General features: G+C 45.9%; 1 protein-coding gene across 1 annotated transcript in view; it reads left to right on the top strand.

Moving 5' to 3' along the window:
* Positions 1-20,600, top strand: part of LOC120050898 (dystrophin-like) — a gene marked incomplete at its 5' end in the record, with an annotated part of 66,841 nt that extends 46,241 nt beyond the window's left edge. Inside the window, 3 exons of the mRNA XM_038997418.1 lie at positions 17,096-17,157; positions 17,557-17,631; positions 20,389-20,600. Of these exons, the coding sequence (XP_038853346.1) occupies positions 17,096-17,157; positions 17,557-17,631; positions 20,389-20,600 (349 nt within the window). The remainder of the gene's footprint in view (positions 1-17,095; positions 17,158-17,556; positions 17,632-20,388) is intronic.
* Between the last annotated feature and the right edge of the window lie 713 nt (positions 20,601-21,313).

Genomic DNA, 21,313 nt, shown 5'->3' with positions numbered 1-21,313 from the left:
AGGGGAAGGGGTAGTTGTTTGGGCTAAATTATAGATGGGCTATGTACAGGTGCAGTAATCTGTGAGCTGCTCTGACAGCTGGTGCTTAAAGCTAGTGAGGGAGATAAGTGTTTCCAGTTTCAGAGATTTTTGTAGTTCGTTCCAGTTATTGGCAGCAGAGAACTGGAAGGAAAGACGACCAAAGGAGGAATTGGTTTTGGGGGTGACCAGAGAGATATATTAAGACATATTAAGACCTGCGTGTGTGTGTGTGTGTGTGTGTGTGTGTGTGTGTGTGTGTGTGTGTGTGTGTGTGTGTGTGTGTGTGTGTGTGTGTGTGTGTGTGTGTGTGTGTGTGTGTGTGTGTGTGTGTGTGTGTGTGTGTGTAGTCAAGGGTGTACATTTTATGAAGTAGGATAGGACATCAATTTATCCCACTGATATAACATAACATCATTCTTACCTGAACACATTTTGAGGGTGTGGTCTCTCACCTGTCTGTGGACATGGGTGTGGTCTCTCATATGGGTGTGATCTCTCACATGGGTGTGGTCTCTCACCTGTCTGTGGACATGGGTGTGGTCTCTCATATGGGTGTGGTCTCTCACATGGGTGTGGTCTCCGGCTGGTGGAGCTGACTGCTAGGATGACATGGTCAATTAGTTATTACATATCAATTACTCAATAAGGACTTATTTTTCTTTGGGATTCATTAAAACAAGAGCTACTTTGTTTCCCTAAAGGGTGTTTAATCACACTTGACAAGGTGAAGGTAGCCCTGTGGTCCTAGTTGTAGGAAGTAGGGGTGCTGAGGGGGCTGTAGAACCCCCTGGTAAATCACAATTTATTAAATTATTTTTATAATTTCACCAAATTATTGCACCAGGCCTTTATTACTCCAGTACAGTGGAGAAAAATACCCCCCCCCCCATGGCAAAACATCTTCCCGCGGCCATGCAAGTAGTTACCTCTCAGTCCCCCTTCATACTGCATTATTACCAGGTAAATGCTGCTTCACCCCACAGTGACACACTTCAAGTGTGGTTGCACCTGCAAGAACCCAAAACAAAAAGCCTTTGAAAGGTTACGTCTGTGGTTCCCAACCTTTTTCAGTTACTGTTCCACCAACTGAATTCTGCTCTGCCTGGCGTACCCCTCATGTGCATTTTACCAGTAGGCCTATTGTCACGATCGTCTTCGTGAGAGAGAGTGGACCAAGGCGCAGCGTGTGCAAAATACATCTCTTTATTTAGAAGAGGGAAAAACACGCAACGAACACTATTACAAAACGAAACAAACCAACAAACGATCGTGAAGCTAAAGATGTAAGTGCAAACACAAGCTACAAACGTACAACATAGACAACTACCCACAAAAGTCTACTGCCTATGGCTGCCTTAAATATAGCTCCCAATCAGAGACAATGAATGACAGCTGTCTCTGATTGAGAACCAATCTAGGCAGCCATAGACATAACTAGACAACTACACTCTACTCTGCCCCATACACATACAACACCCCTAGACACTACAAAACACATACATTCCCCATGTCACACCCTGACCTAACTAAAAAACATAAAGAAAACAAAGAATACTAAGGCCAGGGCGTGACAGTACCCCCCCCCCCCCCCAAAGGTGCGGACTCCGACCGCACAACCTGAAATAGAAAGGGGAGGGTCCGGGGTGGGCCCCATCATGGCGGCGGCTCGGGTGCGGGACGTGGCCCCCACTCCACCATTGTCAATACCCGCTTTGGTAGCCTCCTCCAAATGGCCACCCTCCAAATTAACCCCACCGGACTAAGGGGCAGCACCGGACTAAGGGGCAGCACCGGAATGAAGGGCAACACCGGAATGAGGGGCAGCTCCGGACTGAGGGGCAGCACCGGACTGGCTGGCGGATCCTGGCTGGCTGGCTCTGGCGGATCCTGGCTGGCTGGCGGATCCTGGCTGGCTGGCGGATCCTGGCTGGCTGGCGGATCCTGGCTGGCTGGCTCTGGCGGATCCTGGCTGGCTGGCTCTGGCGGATCCTGGCTGGCTGGCTCTGGCGGATCCTGGCTGGATGACGGCTCATGGCTGGATGACGGCTCTGGCTGGTCATGGCTGGATGACGGCTCTGGCTGGTCATGGCTGGATGACGGCTCTGGCTGGTCATGGCTGGATGACGGCTCTGGCTGGTCATGGCTGGATGACGGCTCTGGCTGGTCATGGCTGGTTGACGGCTCTGGCTGGTCATGGCTGGCTGACGGCTCTGGCTGGTCATGGCTCGCTGACGGCTCTGGCTGGTCATGGCTCGCTGACGGCTCTGGCTGGTCATGGCTCGCTGACGGCTCTGGCTGGTCATGGCTCGCTGACGGCTCTGGCTGGTCATGGCTCGCTGACGGCTCTGGCTGGTCATGGCTTGCTGACGGCTCTGGCTGGTCATGGCTGGCGGAAGGCTCTGGCTGATCCTGTCTGGCGGAAGGCTCTGGCTGATCCTGTCTGGCGGAAGGCTCTGGCTGATCCTGTCTGGCGGAAGGCTCTGGCTGATCCTGTCTGGCGGAAGGCTCTGGCTGATCCTGTCTGGCGGAAGGCTTTGGCTGCTCCTGTCTGGCGGAAGGCTCTAGCGGCTCCTGTCTGGCGGACGGCTCTGAAGGCTCATGGCAGACGGGCGGCTTTGCAGGCTCATGGCAGACGGGCAGCTTTGAAGGCTCAGTACCGACGGGCAGTTCATGCGGCGCTTGGCAGACGGACAGTTCAGACGGCGTTGGGCAGACGGGCAGTTCAGGCGCCGTTGGGCAGACGGGCAGTTCAGGCGCCGCTGGGCAGACGGGCAGTTCAGGCGCCGCTGGGCAGACGGGCAGTTCAGGCGCCGCTGGGCAGACGGCAGACTCTGGCCGGCTGAGACGCACTGTAGGCCTGGTGCGTGGTACCGGAACTGGAGGTACCGGGCTAAGGACACGCACCATCAGGCTAGTGCGGGGAACAACAACAGGGCACACTGGACTCTCAAGGCGTACTATAGGCCTGGTGCGTGGTACCGGCACTGGTGTTATCGGGCTGAGGGCACGCACATCAGGGCGAGTACGGGGAGAAGGAACAGTGCGTACAGGGCTCTGGAGAAGCACAGGAGGCTTGATGCGTGGTGCCGGAACTGGAGGCACTGGGCTGGATACACGCACCACAGGGAGAGTGCGTGGAGGAGGAACAGGGCTCTGGAGACACACTGGAAGCCTGGTGCGTGGTGTAGGCACTGGTGGTACTGGGCTGGAGCGGGGAGATGGCGCCGGAAATACCGGACCGTGCAGGCGTACTGGCTCCCTTGAGCACTGAGCCTGCCCAACCTTACCTGGTTGTATGCTCCCCGTCGCCCGACCAGTGCGGGGAGGTGGAATAACCCGCACCGGGCTATGTAGGCGAACCGGGGACACCATGCGTAAGGCTGGTGCCATGTAAGCCGGCCCGAGGAGACGCACTGGTGGCCAGATGCGTTGGGCCGGCTTCATGACATCCGGCTCAACGCTCAATCTAGCCCGGCCGATACGTGGAGCTGGAATGTACCGAACCGGGCTATGCACTCGTACAGGAGACACCATGCGCTCTACTGCGTAACACGGTGTCTGCCCGTACTCTCGCTCTCCACGGTAAGTACAGGGAGTAGGCGCTGGTCTCCTACCCGACTTCGCCACTCTCCCTTTAAGCCCCCCCCCCAAGAAATTTTTGGGGTTTACTCACAGGCTTCCTTGCTAGTCGCGTACCCTCATAACTCCGGTTCCTCTCTCCGGTTGCCTCTGCTCTCCTAAACGCCTCCAGCTGTTCCCATGGGAGGCGATCTCTTCCAGCCAGGATCTCCTCCCATGTGTAGCAACCCTTGCCGTCCAAAACATCCTCCCATGTCCACGAGTCCTGGGTTTTTTTCCGCTGTTGCTGGTTCCTCTCACGCTGCTTGATCCATGGTTGGTGGGTAGTTCTGTCACGATCGTCTTCGTGAGAGAGAGTGGACCAAGGCGCAGCGTGTGCAAAATACATCTCTTTATTTAGAAGAGGGAAAAACACGCAACGAACACTATTACAAAACGAAACAAACCAACAAACGATCGTGAAGCTAAAGACGTAAGTGCAAACACAAGCTACAAACGTACAACATAGACAACTACCCACAAAAGCCTACTGCCTATGGCTGCCTTAAATATAGCTCCCAATCAGAGACAATGAATGACAGCTGTCTCTGATTGAGAACCAATCTAGGCAGCCATAGACATAACTAGACAACTACACTCTACTCTGCCCCATACACATACAACACCCCTAGACACTACAAAACACATACATTCCCCATGTCACACCCTGACCTAACTAAAAAACATAAAGAAAACAAAGAATACTAAGGCCAGGGCGTGACACCTATGGCCTCATGAGTCTTCTCAAGTAGCCCGTGTGGAAAGGCCAAGTACCCCCAGAAGTCCTAGTACCCCTGGTTGGAAACCACTTGGTTACATGATGATCTTGACACAATCCAGAAAGCAGCGGTCTAATGCACTGCATCTCAGTGCTAGAGGCGTCACTACAGACCCTGGTTCCATTCCAAGCTGTATCACAACCGGACGTGATTGAGAGTCCCATAGGGCGGCACACAATTGGCCCAGCGTCGTCCGGGTTTGGCCCGGGGTAGGCCGTCATTGTAAATAAGATTTTGTTCTTAACTGACTTGCCTAGTTAAATAAAGGTTAAATAAAATGTTACATGATAATCTTGGATTGAGCTAAAACAAGCTCTGGATAAGAGTTTCACCTCAGCAGTAGCAGCAGCAGATCCAATATGTCCGCTTCAGTACAATATTTACATGATGACATACAGAAGAAGACCTACTTTATTACAGCGGGCAGACAGGAGACCTACTGGATTACAGCGGGCAGACAGGAGACCTACTGGATTACAGCGGGCAGACAGGAGACCTACTGGATTACAGCGGGCAGACAGGAGACCTACTGGATTACAGCGGGCAGACAGGAGACCTACTGGATTACAGCGGGCAGACAGGAGACCTGCTGGATTACAGCGGGCAGACAGGAGACCTACTGGATTACAGCGGGCAGACAGGAGACCTACTGGATTACAGCGGGCAGACAGGGGACCTACTGGATTACAGCGGGCAGACAGGAGACCTACTGGATTACAGCAGACAGGAGACCTACTGGATTACAGCGGGCAGACAGGAGACCTACTGGATTACAGGAGACCTACTGGATTACAGCGGGCAGACAGGAGACCTACTGGATTACAGCGGGCAGACAGGCAGGCAGGTCTTTCTAGTAAAAGGGGTTGACATCTCAAAGAGACACAGATTCCTGGTCACAGAAAGGACACAGCATGAATAATGAATCTCTCTCTCGCTCTAGTGTGCTACACACACACGCACGCACGCACGCACGCACGCACGCACGCACGCACGCACGCACGCACGCACGCACGCACGCACGCACACACACACACACACACACACACTGTGCCATGCTCTAGTCTCACAGTAGCTACAGTTTGCATGGCAGGATTATTAGGATCATTACACTGCTGTTATTTTAGAGTTAGACTAGACATATCAGCTGGTTAACTGTTATTTTAGAGTTAGACTAGACATATCAGCTGGTTAACTGTTATTTTAGAGTTAGACTAGACATAACAGCTGGTTAACTGTTATTTTAGAGTTAGACTAGACATATCAGCTGGTTAACTGTTATTTTAGAGTTAGACTAGACATAACAGCTGGTTAACTGTTGTTTTAGAGTTAGACTAGACATATCAGCTGGTTATCTGTTATTTTAGAGTTAGACTAGGCATATCAGCTGGTTAACTGTTATTTTAGAGTTAGACTAGACATAACAGCTGGTTAACTGTTATTTTAGAGTTAGACTAGACATAACAGCTGGTTAACTGTTGTTTTAGAGTTAGACTAGACATATCAGCTGGTTAACTGTTATTTTAGAGTTAGACTAGACATAACAGCTGGTTAACTGTTATTTTAGAGTTAGACTAGACATAACAGCTGGTTAACTGTTATTTTAGAGTTAGACTAGACATAACAGCTGGTTAACTGTTGTTTTAGAGTTAGACTAGACATATCAGCTGGTTAACTGTTATTTTAGAGTTAGACTAGACATATCAGCTGGTTAACTGTTATTTTAGAGTTAGACTAGGCATATCAGCTGGTTAACTGTTATTTTAGAGTTAGACTAGACATATCAGCTGGTTAACTGTTATTTTAGAGTTAGACTAGACATAACAGCTGGTTATCTGTTGTTTTAGAGTTAGACTAGACATATCAGCTGGTTAACTGTTATTTTAGAGTTAGACTAGACATATCAGCTGGTTAACTGTTGTTTTAGAGTTAGACTAGACATAACAGCTAGTTAACTGTTGTTTTAGAGTTAGACTAGACATATCAGCTGGTTAACTGTTATTTTAGAGTTAGACTAGACATAACAGCTGGTTATCTGTTATTTTAGAGTTAGACTAGACATATCAGCTGGTTAACTGTTGTTTTAGAGTTAGACTAGACATAACAGCTAGTTAACTGTTGTTTTAGAGTTAGACTAGACATATCAGCTGGTTAACTGTTATTTTAGAGTTAGACTAGATATAACAGCTGGTTAACTGTTATTTTAGAGTTAGACTAGACATATCAGCTGGTTAACTGTTATTTTAGAGTTAGACTAGACATATCAGCTGGTTAACTGTTGTTTTAGAGTTAGACTAGACATATCAGCTGGTTAACTGTTATTTTAGAGTTAGACTAGACATATCAGCTGGTTAACTGTTATTTTAGAGTTAGACTAGACATAACAGCTGGTTAACTGTTATTTTAGAGTTAGACTAGACATATCAGCTGGTTAACTGTTATTTTAGAGTTAGACTAGACATATCAGCTGGTTAACTGTTATTTTAGAGTTAGACTAGGCATATCAGCTGGTTAACTGTTATTTTAGAGTTAGACTAGACATAACAGCTGGTTAACTGTTATTTTAGAGTTAGACTAGACATAACAGCTGGTTAACTGTTGTTTTAGAGTTAGACTAGACATTTCAGCTGGTTAACTGTTATTTTAGAGTTAGACTAGACATAACAGCTGGTTAACTGTTATTTTAGAGTTAGACTAGACATAACAGCTGGTTAACTGTTATTTTAGAGTTAGACTAGACATAACAGCTGGTTAACTGTTGTTTTAGAGTTAGACTAGACATATCAGCTGGTTAACTGTTATTTTAGAGTTAGACTAGACATATCAGCTGGTTAACTGTTATTTTAGAGTTAGACTAGGCATATCAGCTGGTTAACTGTTATTTTAGAGTTAGACTAGACATAACAGCTGGTTAACTGTTGTTTTAGAGTTAGACTAGACATATCAGCTGGTTATCTGTTATTTTAGAGTTAGACTAGGCATATCAGCTGGTTAACTGTTATTTTAGAGTTAGACTAGACATAACAGCTGGTTAACTGTTATTTTAGAGTTAGACTAGACATAACAGCTGGTTAACTGTTGTTTTAGAGTTAGACTAGACATATCAGCTGGTTAACTGTTATTTTAGAGTTAGACTAGACATAACAGCTGGTTAACTGTTATTTTAGAGTTAGACTAGACATAACAGCTGGTTAACTGTTATTTTAGAGTTAGACTAGACATAACAGCTGGTTAACTGTTGTTTTAGAGTTAGACTAGACATATCAGCTGGTTAACTGTTATTTTAGAGTTAGACTAGACATATCAGCTGATTAACTGTTATTTTAGAGTTAGACTAGGCATATCAGCTGGTTAACTGTTATTTTAGAGTTAGACTAGACATATCAGCTGGTTAACTGTTATTTTAGAGTTAGACTAGACATAACAGCTGGTTAACTGTTATTTTAGAGTTAGACTAGACATATCAGCTGGTTAACTGTTATTTTAGAGTTAGACTAGACATATCAGCTGGTTAACTGTTGTTTTAGAGTTAGACTAGACATAACAGCTGGTTAACTGTTGTTTTAGAGTTAGACTAGACATATCAGCTGGTTAACTGTTATTTTAGAGTTAGACTAGACATAACAGCTGGTTAACTGTTGTTTTAGAGTTAGACTAGACATAACAGCTGGTTAACTGTTATTTTAGAGTTAGACTAGACATATCAGCTGGTTAACTGTTATTTTAGAGTTAGACTAGACATATCAGCTGGTTAACTGTTATTTTAGAGTTAGACTAGACATAACAGCTGGTTAACTGTTATTTTAGAGTTAGACTAGACATAACAGCTGGTTAACTGTTATTTTAGAGTTAGACTAGACATATCAGCTGGTTAACTGTTATTTTAGAGTTAGACTAGACATAACAGCTGGTTATCTGTTATTTTAGAGTTAGACTAGACATATCAGCTGGTTAACTGTTGTTTTAGAGTTAGACTAGACATAACAGCTAGTTAACTGTTGTTTTAGAGTTAGACTAGACATATCAGCTGGTTAACTGTTATTTTAGAGTTAGACTAGACATATCAGCTGGTTAACTGTTATTTTAGAGTTAGACTAGACATATCAGCTGGTTAACTGTTATTTTAGAGTTAGACTAGACATAACAGCTGGTTATCTGTTGTTTTAGAGTTAGACTAGACATAACAGCTGGTTATCTGTTGTTTTAGAGTTAGACTAGACATATCAGCTGGTTAACTGTTGTTTTAGAGTTAGACTAGACATAACAGCTAGTTAACTGTTGTTTTAGAGTTAGACTAGACATATCAGCTGGTTAACTGTTATTTTAGAGTTAGACTAGACATAACAGCTGGTTATCTGTTATTTTAGAGTTAGACTAGACATATCAGCTGGTTAACTGTTGTTTTAGAGTTAGACTAGACATATCAGCTGGTTAACTGTTATTTTAGAGTTAGACTAGACATATCAGCTGGTTAACTGTTGTTTTAGAGTTAGACTAGACATATCAGCTGGTTAACTGTTATTTTAGAGTTAGACTAGACATATCAGCTGGTTAACTGTTATTTTAGAGTTAGACTAGACATAACAGCTGGTTAACTGTTATTTTAGAGTTAGACTAGACATATCAGCTGGTTAACTGTTATTTTAGAGTTAGACTAGACATATCAGCTGGTTAACTGTTATTTTAGAGTTAGACTATCCATATCAGCTGGTTAACTGTTGTTTTAGAGTTAGACTAGACATAACAGCTAGTTAACTGTTGTTTTAGAGTTAGACTAGACATATCAGCTGGTTAACTGTTATTTTAGAGTTAGACTAGACATAACAGCTGGTTATCTGTTATTTTAGAGTTAGACTAGACATATCAGCTGGTTAACTGTTGTTTTAGAGTTAGACTAGACATAACAGCTAGTTAACTGTTGTTTTAGAGTTAGACTAGACATATCAGCTGGTTAACTGTTATTTTAGAGTTAGACTAGACATAACAGCTGGTTAACTGTTATTTTAGAGTTAGACTAGACATATCAGCTGGTTAACTGTTATTTTAGAGTTAGACTAGACATAACAGCTGGTTAACTGTTATTTTAGAGTTAGACTAGACATATCAGCTGGTTAACTGTTATTTTAGAGTTAGACTAGACATATCAGCTGGTTAACTGTTATTTTAGAGTTAGACTAGACATATCAGCTGGTTAACTGTTATTTTAGAGTTAGACTAGACATATCAGCTGGTTAACTGTTATTTTAGAGTTAGACTAGACATAACAGCTGGTTAACTGTTATTTTAGAGTTAGACTAGACATATCAGCTGGTTAACTGTTATTTTAGAGTTAGACAAGACATAACAGCTGGTTAACTGTTATTTTAGAGTTAGACTAGACATATCAGCTGGTTAACTGTTATTTTAGAGTTAGACTAGACATATCAGCTGGTTAACTGTTATTTTAGAGTTAGACTAGACATATCAGCTGGTTAACTGTTATTTTAGAGTTAGACTAGACATAACAGCTGGTTAACTGTTATTTTAGAGTTAGACTAGACATAACAGCTGGTTAACTGTTGTTTTACAGTTAGACTAGACATATCAGCTGGTTAACTGTTATTTTAGAGTTAGACTAGACATATCAGCTGGTTAACTGTTATTTTAGAGTTAGACTAGACATAACAGCTGGTTAACTGTTATTTTAGAGTTAGACTAGACATATCAGCTGGTTAACTGTCTTGAAGAGATTCCTACGGTATTATCATGTGTTCTCACATCTGTCTTGGTTTAAGGTGGTCCTCAAAACAGGGTTGGGGTCAAAGGAGCCACTTAAGCAATAAGGCACCTCGGGTGTTTGTGGTATATGGCCAACGGCAATAAGGCACCTCGGGGGTTTGTGGTATATGGCCAACGGCAATAAGGCACCTCGGGGGTTTGTGGTATATGGCCAACGGCAATAAGGCACCTCGGGGGTTTGTGGTATATGGCCAACGGCAATAAGGCACCTCGGGGGTTTGTGGTATATGGCCAACGACAATAAGGCACTTCGGGGGTTTGTGGTATATGGCCAACGGCAATAAGGCACCTCGGGGGTTTGTGGTATATGGCCAACGGCAATAAGGCACCTCGGGGGTATGTCGGCAATATACCACGGCTAAGGGCTGTTCTTAAGCACGACGCACCGGTGAGTGCCTGGATACAGCCCTTAGCCGTGGTATATTGCCGACATACCACAAACCCCCGAGGTGCCTTATTGCTATTATAAACGGGTTCCCAATGTAATTAGAGCAGTAAAAATAAACGTTTTGTCATACCCATGGTATACGGTCTGATATACTACGGCTGTCAGCCAATCAGCATTCAGGCCTGGAACCAGCCAGTTTATAATTTAGAACATAGCCTATAGGCTCCACTAGTCTAGAGTATTAGTACAGTAGTAGTGCAACGTGAATATTCCTACTACAATATAGTCTCTATGGAAACCATTCAGTCATCCACTCTGTGTCACGCCCTGACCATAGAGAGCCATTGTTTCTCTATGGTGTAGTAGGTCAGGGCGTGACTGGGGGGTGTTCTAGTTTATTATTTCTATGTGGGTGTTCTAGTTTATTTCTTTCTATGTTTGTGCTAATGTGGTTCCCAATTAGAGGCAGCTGTTTGTCGTTGTCTCTAATTGGGAATCATATTTAAGTAGCTATTTTTCCCACCTGTGTTTTGTGGGATATTGTATTTTGTGCATGTGCACCACGTTGTCACGTTTCGTTGTTAGTTTATTTGGTTTATTGTTTTGTGTTGCTAAGTTTCACTTTTTTAATAAATATGTGGAACTCAACATCCGCTGCGCCTTGGTCCGCCTCTACACACGACCGTGACATTCTGGCCTCTACACACGACCGTGACATTCTGGCCTCTACACACGACCGTGACATTCTGGCCTCTACACACGACCGTGACATTCTGGCCTCTACACACGACCGTGACATTCTGGCCTCTACACACGACCGTGACATTCTGGCCTCTACACACGACCGTGACATTCTGGCCTCTACACACGACCGTGACATTCTGGCCTCTACACACGACCGTGACATTCTGGCCTCTACACACGACCGTGACATTCTGGCCTCTACACACGACCGTGACATTCTGGCCTCTACACACGACCGTGACATTCTGGCCTCTACTGAACGTCTTTTAATAACAATGACATGAATAAACATAGAATTGATAGAATGTTTAAAAATAGAATTGGTGAGAGGATCAGTCTCTTCCTGGAAATGCCTGATGGGATTACTCTCCACTTCATAGTGATGTAAAGTACTAGTACTGGTGTGTTTCATATTTATATACAGGATGTACATGCCTAGTGAAGACTACAAGGCCTTGTGGAAGACGTCTTTTCCCCTCCATGTGACAACCTGGTTACACGGGGAAAACATTGGCTAGTATCATTTTATAGAAGGAGTGGCTATGACATCATGCATACACTGAGACACACCTTCAAATCAGGGATGGTATTCCGTTACTTAGCCTAAATGCTGGTGAGATAACACCATTATATAGCCAGGGTGTGCCAGCAGAAGATTTTGCTACATGAACAACCAGGTTAATCAACATACTATGGAAGGGGCCTCCCGAGTGGCACAGCGGTCTAAGGCTCTGCATCGCAGTGCTAGAGGCGTCACTACAGATCCGGGTTCGATCCCGGGCTGTGTCACATCCGGGCCGCTACCGGGAGATCCAAGAGGTTGCGCACATTTGGCCCAGCGTCGTCCGGGTTAGGGGAGGGTTTGGCCTGCCGGGATGTCCTTGTACCATCGTGCGCTAGCAGCTTCTGTGGTGGCCCGGGCGTATGCACGCTGACACGGTTGCCAGTTGGACGGTGTTTCCTCCGTCACATTGGTAGCCACCCTTTGCCTTGATCATAGCTTTGCACACTCTTGGCATTCTCTCAACCAGCTTCATGAGGTAGCCACCTGGAATGAATTTCAATTAACAGGTGTGATTTGTTAAAAGTTCATCTGTGGAATTTCTTTACGTTTTAATGTGTTTGAGCCAATCAGTTGTGTTGTTACAAGGTAGGGGGGTATACAGAAGATATCCCTATTTGGTAAAAGACCAAGTCCATTTTATGGCAAGAACATCTCAAGTAAGCAAAGAGAAATGCCAGTCCATCATTACTTTAAGACATGAAGAACTTTGAAAGTTTTGTCAAGTGCAGTCGCAAAAACCGCGTGATGCCGAGGGATGGAGTTCTGCATCAGATGACCTGGACTCCACAACCACCCGACCTCAACCTAATTGAGATGGTTTGGGATGAGTTGGACCGCAGAGTGAAGGAAAAGCAGCCAGCATATGTGGGAACTCCTTCAAAACTGTTAGAAAAGCATTCCTCATGAAGCTGGTTGAGAGAATGCCAAGAGTGTGCAAAGCTGTCATCAAGGCAAAGGGTGGCTACTTAGAAAAATCTCAAATATAGAATATATTTTGATTTGTTTAAAATGCGTCCCAAATGACACCCTCATTTGGGACATAACATTGTGTCATTTTTTGTCATTTGGGAAGTAACATTGACTTGACTTCTTGTCTAAACCTTCTGACGCATCACGTCTCCACACACTTCCTCATACACTCCCTTACCCACTCCTGCTCTATTCTGGTCACACACTTCCTCATACACTCCCTTACCCACTCCTGCTCTATTCTGGTCACACACTTCCTCATACACTCCCTTACCCACTCCTGCTCTATTCTGGTCACACACTTCCTCATACACTCCCTTACCCACTCCTGCTCTATTCTGGTCACACACATTTCTTCAATCTACTTTGAGCTGGCAGCAGTGGTGAGGAGTAGGTGTGATGATGGGAGATATAGGAGAAGGAGAAAGAGGAGTGGAGGAGAGGAGAGGAGAGGAAGAGAGGAAGAAGAGAGGAAGAGAGGAGAGGTGGATGAGGAGGTGGAGGAGAGGAGAGGGGTAGTACTGTAACTAGTAGCTAACACTTTGGCTAGACTAAGTGATTTGACACAGAGTCACTGTAAAAGCAGGTGGAATTATATAAGCTAGCCAGTTTAACTGCCGCCATATACACACACACACACACACACACACACACACACACACACACACACACACACACACACACACACACACACACACACACACACACTCCAGTGGAGCCAGCAGCGGCTGTCCTCTTTGCCAAGGTGAGAGAGGGTCATGCTGAGAGTTTTAGTCTGAGTGGTGTTTGGAATGCAGGAACCATCACTCACTGTCTTTACTGTCTTCCCTGGTCCCTGTACCCTGCTTCACCCCACAGGACCTATCACTGTCTTTACTGTCTTCCCTGGTCCCTTTACCCTGCTTCACCCCACAGGACCAATCACTGTCTTTACTGTCTTCCCTGGTCCCTTTACCCTGCTTCACCCTGCTTCACCCCACAGGACCCATCACTGTCTTTACTGTCTTCCCTGGTCCCCTTACCCTGCTTCACCCCACAGGACCTATCACTGTCTTTACTGTCTTCCCTGGTCCCTTTACCCTGCTTCACCCCACAGGACCCATCACTGTCTTTACTGTCTTCCCTGGTTCCTTTACCCTGCTTCACCCCACAGGACCTATCACTGTCTTTACTGTCTTCCCTGGTCCCTTTACCCTGCTTCACCCCACAGGACCAATCACTGTCTTTACTGTCTTCCCTGGTCCCTTTACCCTGCTTCACCCCACAGGACCTATCACTGTCTTTACTGTCTTCCCTGGTCCCTTTACCCTGCTTCACCCCACAGGACCCATCACTGTCTTTACTGTCTTCCCTTGTCCCCTTACCCTCCTTCACCCCACAGGACCTATCACTGTCTTTACTGTCTTCCCTGGTCCCTTTATCCTGCTTCACCCTGCTTCACCCCACAGGACCCATCACTGTCTTTACTGTCTTCCCTGGTTCCTTTACCCTGCTTCACCCCACAGGACCTATCACTGTCTTTTCTGTCTTCCCTGGTCCCTTTACCCTGCTTCACCCCACAGGACCAATCACTGTCTTTACTGTCTTCCCTTGTCCCCTTACCCTGCTTCACCCCACATGACCAATTACTGTCTTTACTGTCTTCCCTGGTCCCTTTACCCTGCTTCACCCCACAGGACCCATCACTGTCTTTACTGTCTTCCCTGGTTCCTTTACCCTGCTTCACCCCACAGGACCTATCACTGTCTTTACTGTCTTCCCTGGTCCCTTTACCCTGCTTCACCCCACAGGACCAATCACTGTCTTTACTGTCTTCCCTGGTCCCTTTACCCTGCTTCACCCACAGGACCTATCACTGTCTTTACTGTCTTCCCTGGTCCCTTTACCCTGCTTCACCCCACAGGACCCATCACTGTCTTTACTGTCTTCCTTGTCCCCTTACCCTCCTTCACCCCACAGGACCTATCACTGTCTTTACTGTCTTCCCTGGTCCCTTTATCCTGCTTCACCCTGCTTCACCCCACAGGACCCATCACTGTCTTTACTGTCTTCCCTGGTTCCTTTACCCTGCTTCACCCCACAGGACCTATCACTGTCTTTTCTGTCTTCCCTGGTCCCTTTACCCTGCTTCACCCCACAGGACCAATCACTGTCTTTACTGTCTTCCCTTGTCCCTTACCCTGCTTCACCCCACATGACCAATTACTGTCTTTACTGTCTTCCCTGGTCCCTTTACCCTGCTTCACCCCACAGGACCCATCACTGTCTTTACTGTCTTCCCTGGTCCCTTTACCCTGCTTCACCCCACAGGACCTATCACTGTCTTTACTGTCTTCCCTGGTCCCTTTACCCTGCTTCACCCCACAGGACCCATCACTGTCTTTACTGTCTTCCCTTGTCCCCTTACCCTGCTTCACCCCACAGGACCAATCACTGTCTTTACTGTCTTCCCTGGTCCCTTTACCCTGCTTCACCCCACAGGACCAATCACTGTCTTTACTGTCTTCCCTGGTCCCTTTACCCTGCTTCACCCCACAGGACCTATCACTGTCTTTACTGTCTTCCCTGGTCCCTTTACCCTGCTTCACCCCACAGGACCAATCACTGTCTTTACTGTCTTCCCTGGTCCCTTTACCCTGCTTCACCCCACAGGACCCATCACTGTCTTTACTGTCTTCCCTGGTCCCTTTACCTCTTCACCCCAGGGACCATCACTGTCTTTACTGTCTTCCCTGGTCCCTTTACCCTGCTTCACCCCACAGGACCTATCACTGTCTTTACTGTCTTCCTGGTCCCTTTACCCTGCTTCACCCCACAGGACCATCACTGTCTTTACGTGTCTTCCCTTGTCCCTTACCCTGCTTCACCCCACAGGACCAATCACTGTCTTTACTGTCTTCCCTGGTCCTTTACCCTGCTTCACTCACCCCACAGGACCCATCACTGTCTTTACTTGTCCTTTTTTTTTTCCTTTCTTCCTTATCCTGCCAATTTTTTTTTCGGTTACTTTTTTTTTATGTCCTTTTTTTTTCCTTTCAGGAAATACTGTTTTTGTTTTGTCCTCCTTCTGTTTACCCGGTTGTCTTTTGTCTTCCTTCACATTAACCACTGCTTTGTCTTTGTCTTTTTTTCTTCCCTCTTCTTATTTTTCGTCCCTTTTTTACCAAACTGACTTTTTCTTTCTTCTTTCGTGTTGTTTTTTTTCTTTTTTGTTTCTGGTTTTTTTTTTTTTTCTTTTTTTATGTCTATTTTTTTTTTTGTCTTTTTTTTTTTTTTTTTTTTTTTTTCTTTTTTTTTTTGTTATTGCAGTCTGTTTTTCTTCCCTGTTATTCTTTATGTTTCTTTTTTCTTATGTCCTTTTTACTTATTTAGTTTTTGTTCAGTATTTTTTTTTTTTTTTCTTTTACCCGTCCTTTTTTTTTTTCTGTCTCTTCCACTTTTTTCTTTCCTTTTTTCTTACGCTCCTTCTTCGTCTTCCCTGGTCCCTTTACCCTGCTTCACCCCACAGGACCAATCACTGTCTTTACTGTCTTCCCTGGTCCCTTTACCCTGCTTCACCCCACAGGACCAATCACTGTCTTTACTGTCTTCCCTTGTCCCCTTACCCTGCTTCACCCCACAGGACCAATCACTGTCTTTACTGTCTTCCCTGGTCCCTTTACCCTGCTTCACCCCACGGGACCCATCACTGTCTTCCCTGGTTCCTTTACCGTGCTTCACCCCACAGACACACAATCAGTGTGTACACGGCGTCACATGTGATATAACCCCTTTGTGTACTCTTTGCAGTCAACATGTCCGTTGCGCTGTGTGTGTGTGTATATTCAGGCACGTGGACAGACAGGACTCTACCTGTGCAGAGCACAGGCCCCTTTGCCCTTCCAATCTCCAACGTGTCCTTGTGGGTGGTGGTAGACATTCACACACTAATATTTGTTGTTGTGTACATTTTTTGTTGTTGTTGTTCTGAACCCACTGCCTGCAAGTCGTCGTGGTAACTGTAGCATGTGGTAGGATTATTAAAGTGAATAAGACTGAAGCCTTTGAGGCTAAGGGATATTTATTTGTGTCGTTTAATTTGCCTCTAAGATGTGTCCATCTATTGCTTCTATGGAACTAAATAATCAAAGTCATAATTGCTTAACGAGCTGTTGAGTAAAACTTTTTTGGATCACAAAAGTTCTATGCACGGCCCTGGTTGTATTGACCTCTGTATTCTCCTGACCTCTCCTCCAGCCACCAGACACAGACAACATGCTGGGACCATCCCAAGATGGCCGACCTCTACCAGTCTCTGGGTAAGAGGTCCACATACAGTGGACCAACAGACAAATTGAACCTTTGTCAAGTAGGACCTATTTCAGATGCACTTGATGAGGTTTGCCCTGTATAGGGTTGCAAAATTCAGTGAACTTTCAATAAATGTCCTGTTTTCCCAGACATCCCGGTTGGATTTCCTGCTTATTCCCTTCTGATTCCGGGAATCCTCCAACTAGGATTTCGGAAAAACCAGAGAATTTATTGAAAGTTTCCAGAATTGTGCAACCCTAGCTCTATACAATTGTATTGTACTGTACCAAAAGTGTGAGTGAGCTACATCAAGTCACGTAGCAGGCCAATGGCTGGTTATGGATGGAGATAGCACTGTTTCACACTGTATTTAGTTTTAGTGACTGTCTCTCCATGTGTCTCTGCAGCCGACCTGAACAACGTGCGTTTCTCAGCCTACCGGACAGCCATGAAGCTGAGGCGCCTGCAGAAAGCTCTCTGTCGTAAGTCCAACCCCCTCACAGAGTCCCCGCCCAAAACTACCTCATCTCCTCCATCAGCCCTCCAGCCCCCTCACACTGTCCTTCAGTACCTCCTCTACTCCATCACCCCTCACAGAGTCACTGTCCTTCAGTACCTCCTCTACTCCATCACCCCTCACAGAGTCACTGTCCTTCAGTACCTCCTCTACTCCATCACCCTCACAGAGTCACTGTCCTTCAGTACCTCCTTACTCCATCAGCCCTCCACCTCACACTGTCCTTCAGTACCTCCTCTACTCCATCCCCTCACCTCACACTGTCCTTCAGTACCTCCTCTACTCCATCACCCCTCACAGAGTCACTGTCCTTCAGTACCTCCTCTACTCCATCACCCCTCACAGAGTCACTGTCCTTCAGTACCTCCTCTACTCCATCACCCCTCACAGAGTCACTGTCCTTCAGTACCTCCTCTACTCCATCAGCCCTCCACCTCACACTGTCCTTCAGTACCTCCTCTACTCCATCAGCCCTCCACCTCACACTGTCCTTCAGTACCTCCTCTACTCCATCACCCCTCACAGAGTCACTGTCCTTCAGTACCTCCTCTACTCCATCACCACTCACAGAGTCACTGTCCTTCAGTACCTCCTCTACTCCATCACCTCTCACAGAGTCACTGTCCTTCAGTACCTCCTCTACTCCATCACCCCTCACAGAGTCACTGTCCTTCAGTACCTCCTCTACTCCATCACCCCTCACAGAGTCACTGTCCTTCAGTACCTCCTCTACTCCATCACCCCTCACAGAGTCACTGTCCTTCAGTACCTCCTCTACTCCATCACCCCTCACAGAGTCACTGTCCTTCAGTACCTCCTCTACTCCATCACCCCTCACAGAGTCACTGTCCTTCAGTACCTCTTCTACTCCATCACCCCTCACAGATTCAATACTCTGTTACACATTAGTTACACATCAGATACTCTGTTACACATCCGTTACTCTGTTACACATCAGTTACTCTGTTACACATCCGTTACTCTGTTACACATCAGTTACTCTGTTACACATCAGTTACACATCAGTTACTCTGTTACACATCAGTTACTCTGTTACACATCAGTTACACATCAGTTACTCTGTTACACATCAGTTACACATCAGTTACTGTTGCACATCAGTCACTCTGTTGCACATCAGATACTCTGTTACACATCAGTTACACATCAGTTACTGTTACACATCAGTTACACATCAGATACTCTGTTACACATCAGTTACTCTGTTACACATCAGTTACACATCAGTTACTCTGTTACACATCAGTTACACATCAGTCACTCTGTTGCACATCAGATACTCTGTTACACATCAGTTACTCTGTTACACATCAGTTACACATCAGTTACTCTGTTACACATCAGTTACACATCAGTTACTCTGTTACACATCAGTTACTCTGTTACACATCAGTTACACATCAGTTACTCTGTTACACATCAGTTACTCTGTTACACATCAGTTACTCGTTACAACATCATTACACATCAGTACTCGTTACACATCAGTTACACACAGTTACTCTGTTACACATCAGTACTGTTACACATCAGTTACACATCAGTTACTCTGTTACACATCAGTTACACATCAGTTACTCTGTTACACATCAGTTACACATCAGTTACTCTGTTACACATCAGTTACACATCAGTTACTCTGTTACACATCAGTTACACATCAGTTACTCTGTTACACATCAGTTACTCTGTTACACATCAGTTACACATCAGATACTCTGTTACATATGTTACTCTGTTACACATCAGTCGCACATCAGTTACTCTGTTACACATCAGTCACTCTGTTGCACATCAGTTACTCTGTTACACATCAGTTACTCGGTTACACATCAGATACTCTGTTACACATCAGTTACTCTGTTACACATCAGTTACACATCAGTTACTCTGTTACACATCAGTTACACATCAGTCACTCTGTTACACATCAGTTACACATCAGTCACTCTGTTGCACATCAGTTACTCTGTTACACATCAGTTACTCGGTTACACATCAGTTACTCTGTTACACATCAGTTACACATCAGTCACTCTGTTACACATCAGTTACACATCAGTCACTCTGTTGCACATCAGATACTCTGTTACACATCAGTTACTCTGTTACACATCAGTTACACATCAGTTACTCTGTTACACATCAGTTACACATCAGTCACTCTGTTGCACATCAGATACTCTGTTACACATCAGTTACTCTGTTACACATCAGTTACACATCAGTTACTCTGTTACACATCAGTTACACATTAGTCACTCTGTTGCACATCAGTTACTCGGTTACACATCAGATACTCTGTTACACATCAGTTACTCTGTTACACATCAGTTACTCTGTTGCACATCGGTTACTCTGTTACACATCAGTTGCACATCAGTTACTCTGTTACACATCAGTTACTTTTTACACGTTACTCTGTTACATATGTTACTCTGTTACACATCCGTTACTCTGTAACTCTCTCTTTCTCTTACCCACACTCACTCACCCTCTTCTTCCCTCCTTCCCTCATCTCGTCTCCTCCACTCCACTCGTCTCTCCCCCCCTCCTCCACTCCTCTCTCCCCTCCCTCCCTCCTCCACTCCTCTCCTCTCTCCCCTCCCTCCCTTCTCCACTGCTCCTATCTCCCCTCCCTCATCTCCTCCACTCCTCTCTCCCTTCCCTCATCTCCTCCTCTCAACTCCCTCCTCTCCAGTGGACCTCCTGGGTATGCCCGCAGCGTGTGAGGTCTTTGAGCAGCATGGCCTGAAGCAGAATGAGCAGCTGATGGACATCATGCAGGTGATGACGTGTCTGACCAGCCTCTATGAGAAACTGGACCAGCAGCATGGGAACCTGGTCAACGTCCCGCTGTGTGTCGACATGTGTCTCAACTGGCTACTCAATGTTTACGACACGTACGTATAGTACACACACAACACTCACGACAGGTCCCTAACGACACGTCCCTAACGACACAACCCTCACGACACGTCCCTCACGACACGTCCCTAACGACACGTCCCTCACGACACGTCCCTAACGACACAACCCTCACGACACGTCCCTAACGACACGTCCCTAACGACAAAACCCTAACGACACGTACCTAACGACACGTCCCTAACGACACGTCCCTAACGACACGTCCCTAACGACACGTACCTAACGACACGACCCTAACGACACGTCCCTAACGACACGTACCTATCGACACGTACTTAACGGCACGTCCCTAACGACACGTACCTAACGACACGTCCCTAACGACACGTCCCTAACGACACGTCCCTAACGACACGTCCCTAACGACACGTCCCTAACGACACGACCCTAACGACACGACCCTAACGACACGTCCCTAACGACACGTCCCTATCGACACGTCCCTATCGACACGTACTTAACGACACGTCCCTAACGACACATACTTAACAACACGTCTCTATCGACTCGTCCTTAACGACACGTCTCTATCGACTCGTCCTTATCGACATGTCCCTATCGACACGTACTTAACGACACGTCCCTAACGACACGTCCCTAACACCAACGTTTCGGTGGGCATGGGCAGCCGTTGCCTCGTAGCCATAGGGGGGGGAGCTACTCGCTCTCCTTTGTTTCTTTTACTATTCTATATT

Source organism: Salvelinus namaycush, chromosome 7 (assembly GCF_016432855.1).
Source record: "Salvelinus namaycush isolate Seneca chromosome 7, SaNama_1.0, whole genome shotgun sequence".
Lineage (NCBI taxonomy): Eukaryota > Metazoa > Chordata > Actinopteri > Salmoniformes > Salmonidae > Salvelinus > Salvelinus namaycush.
This window is presented reverse-complemented; position numbering and strand designations above follow the sequence as displayed.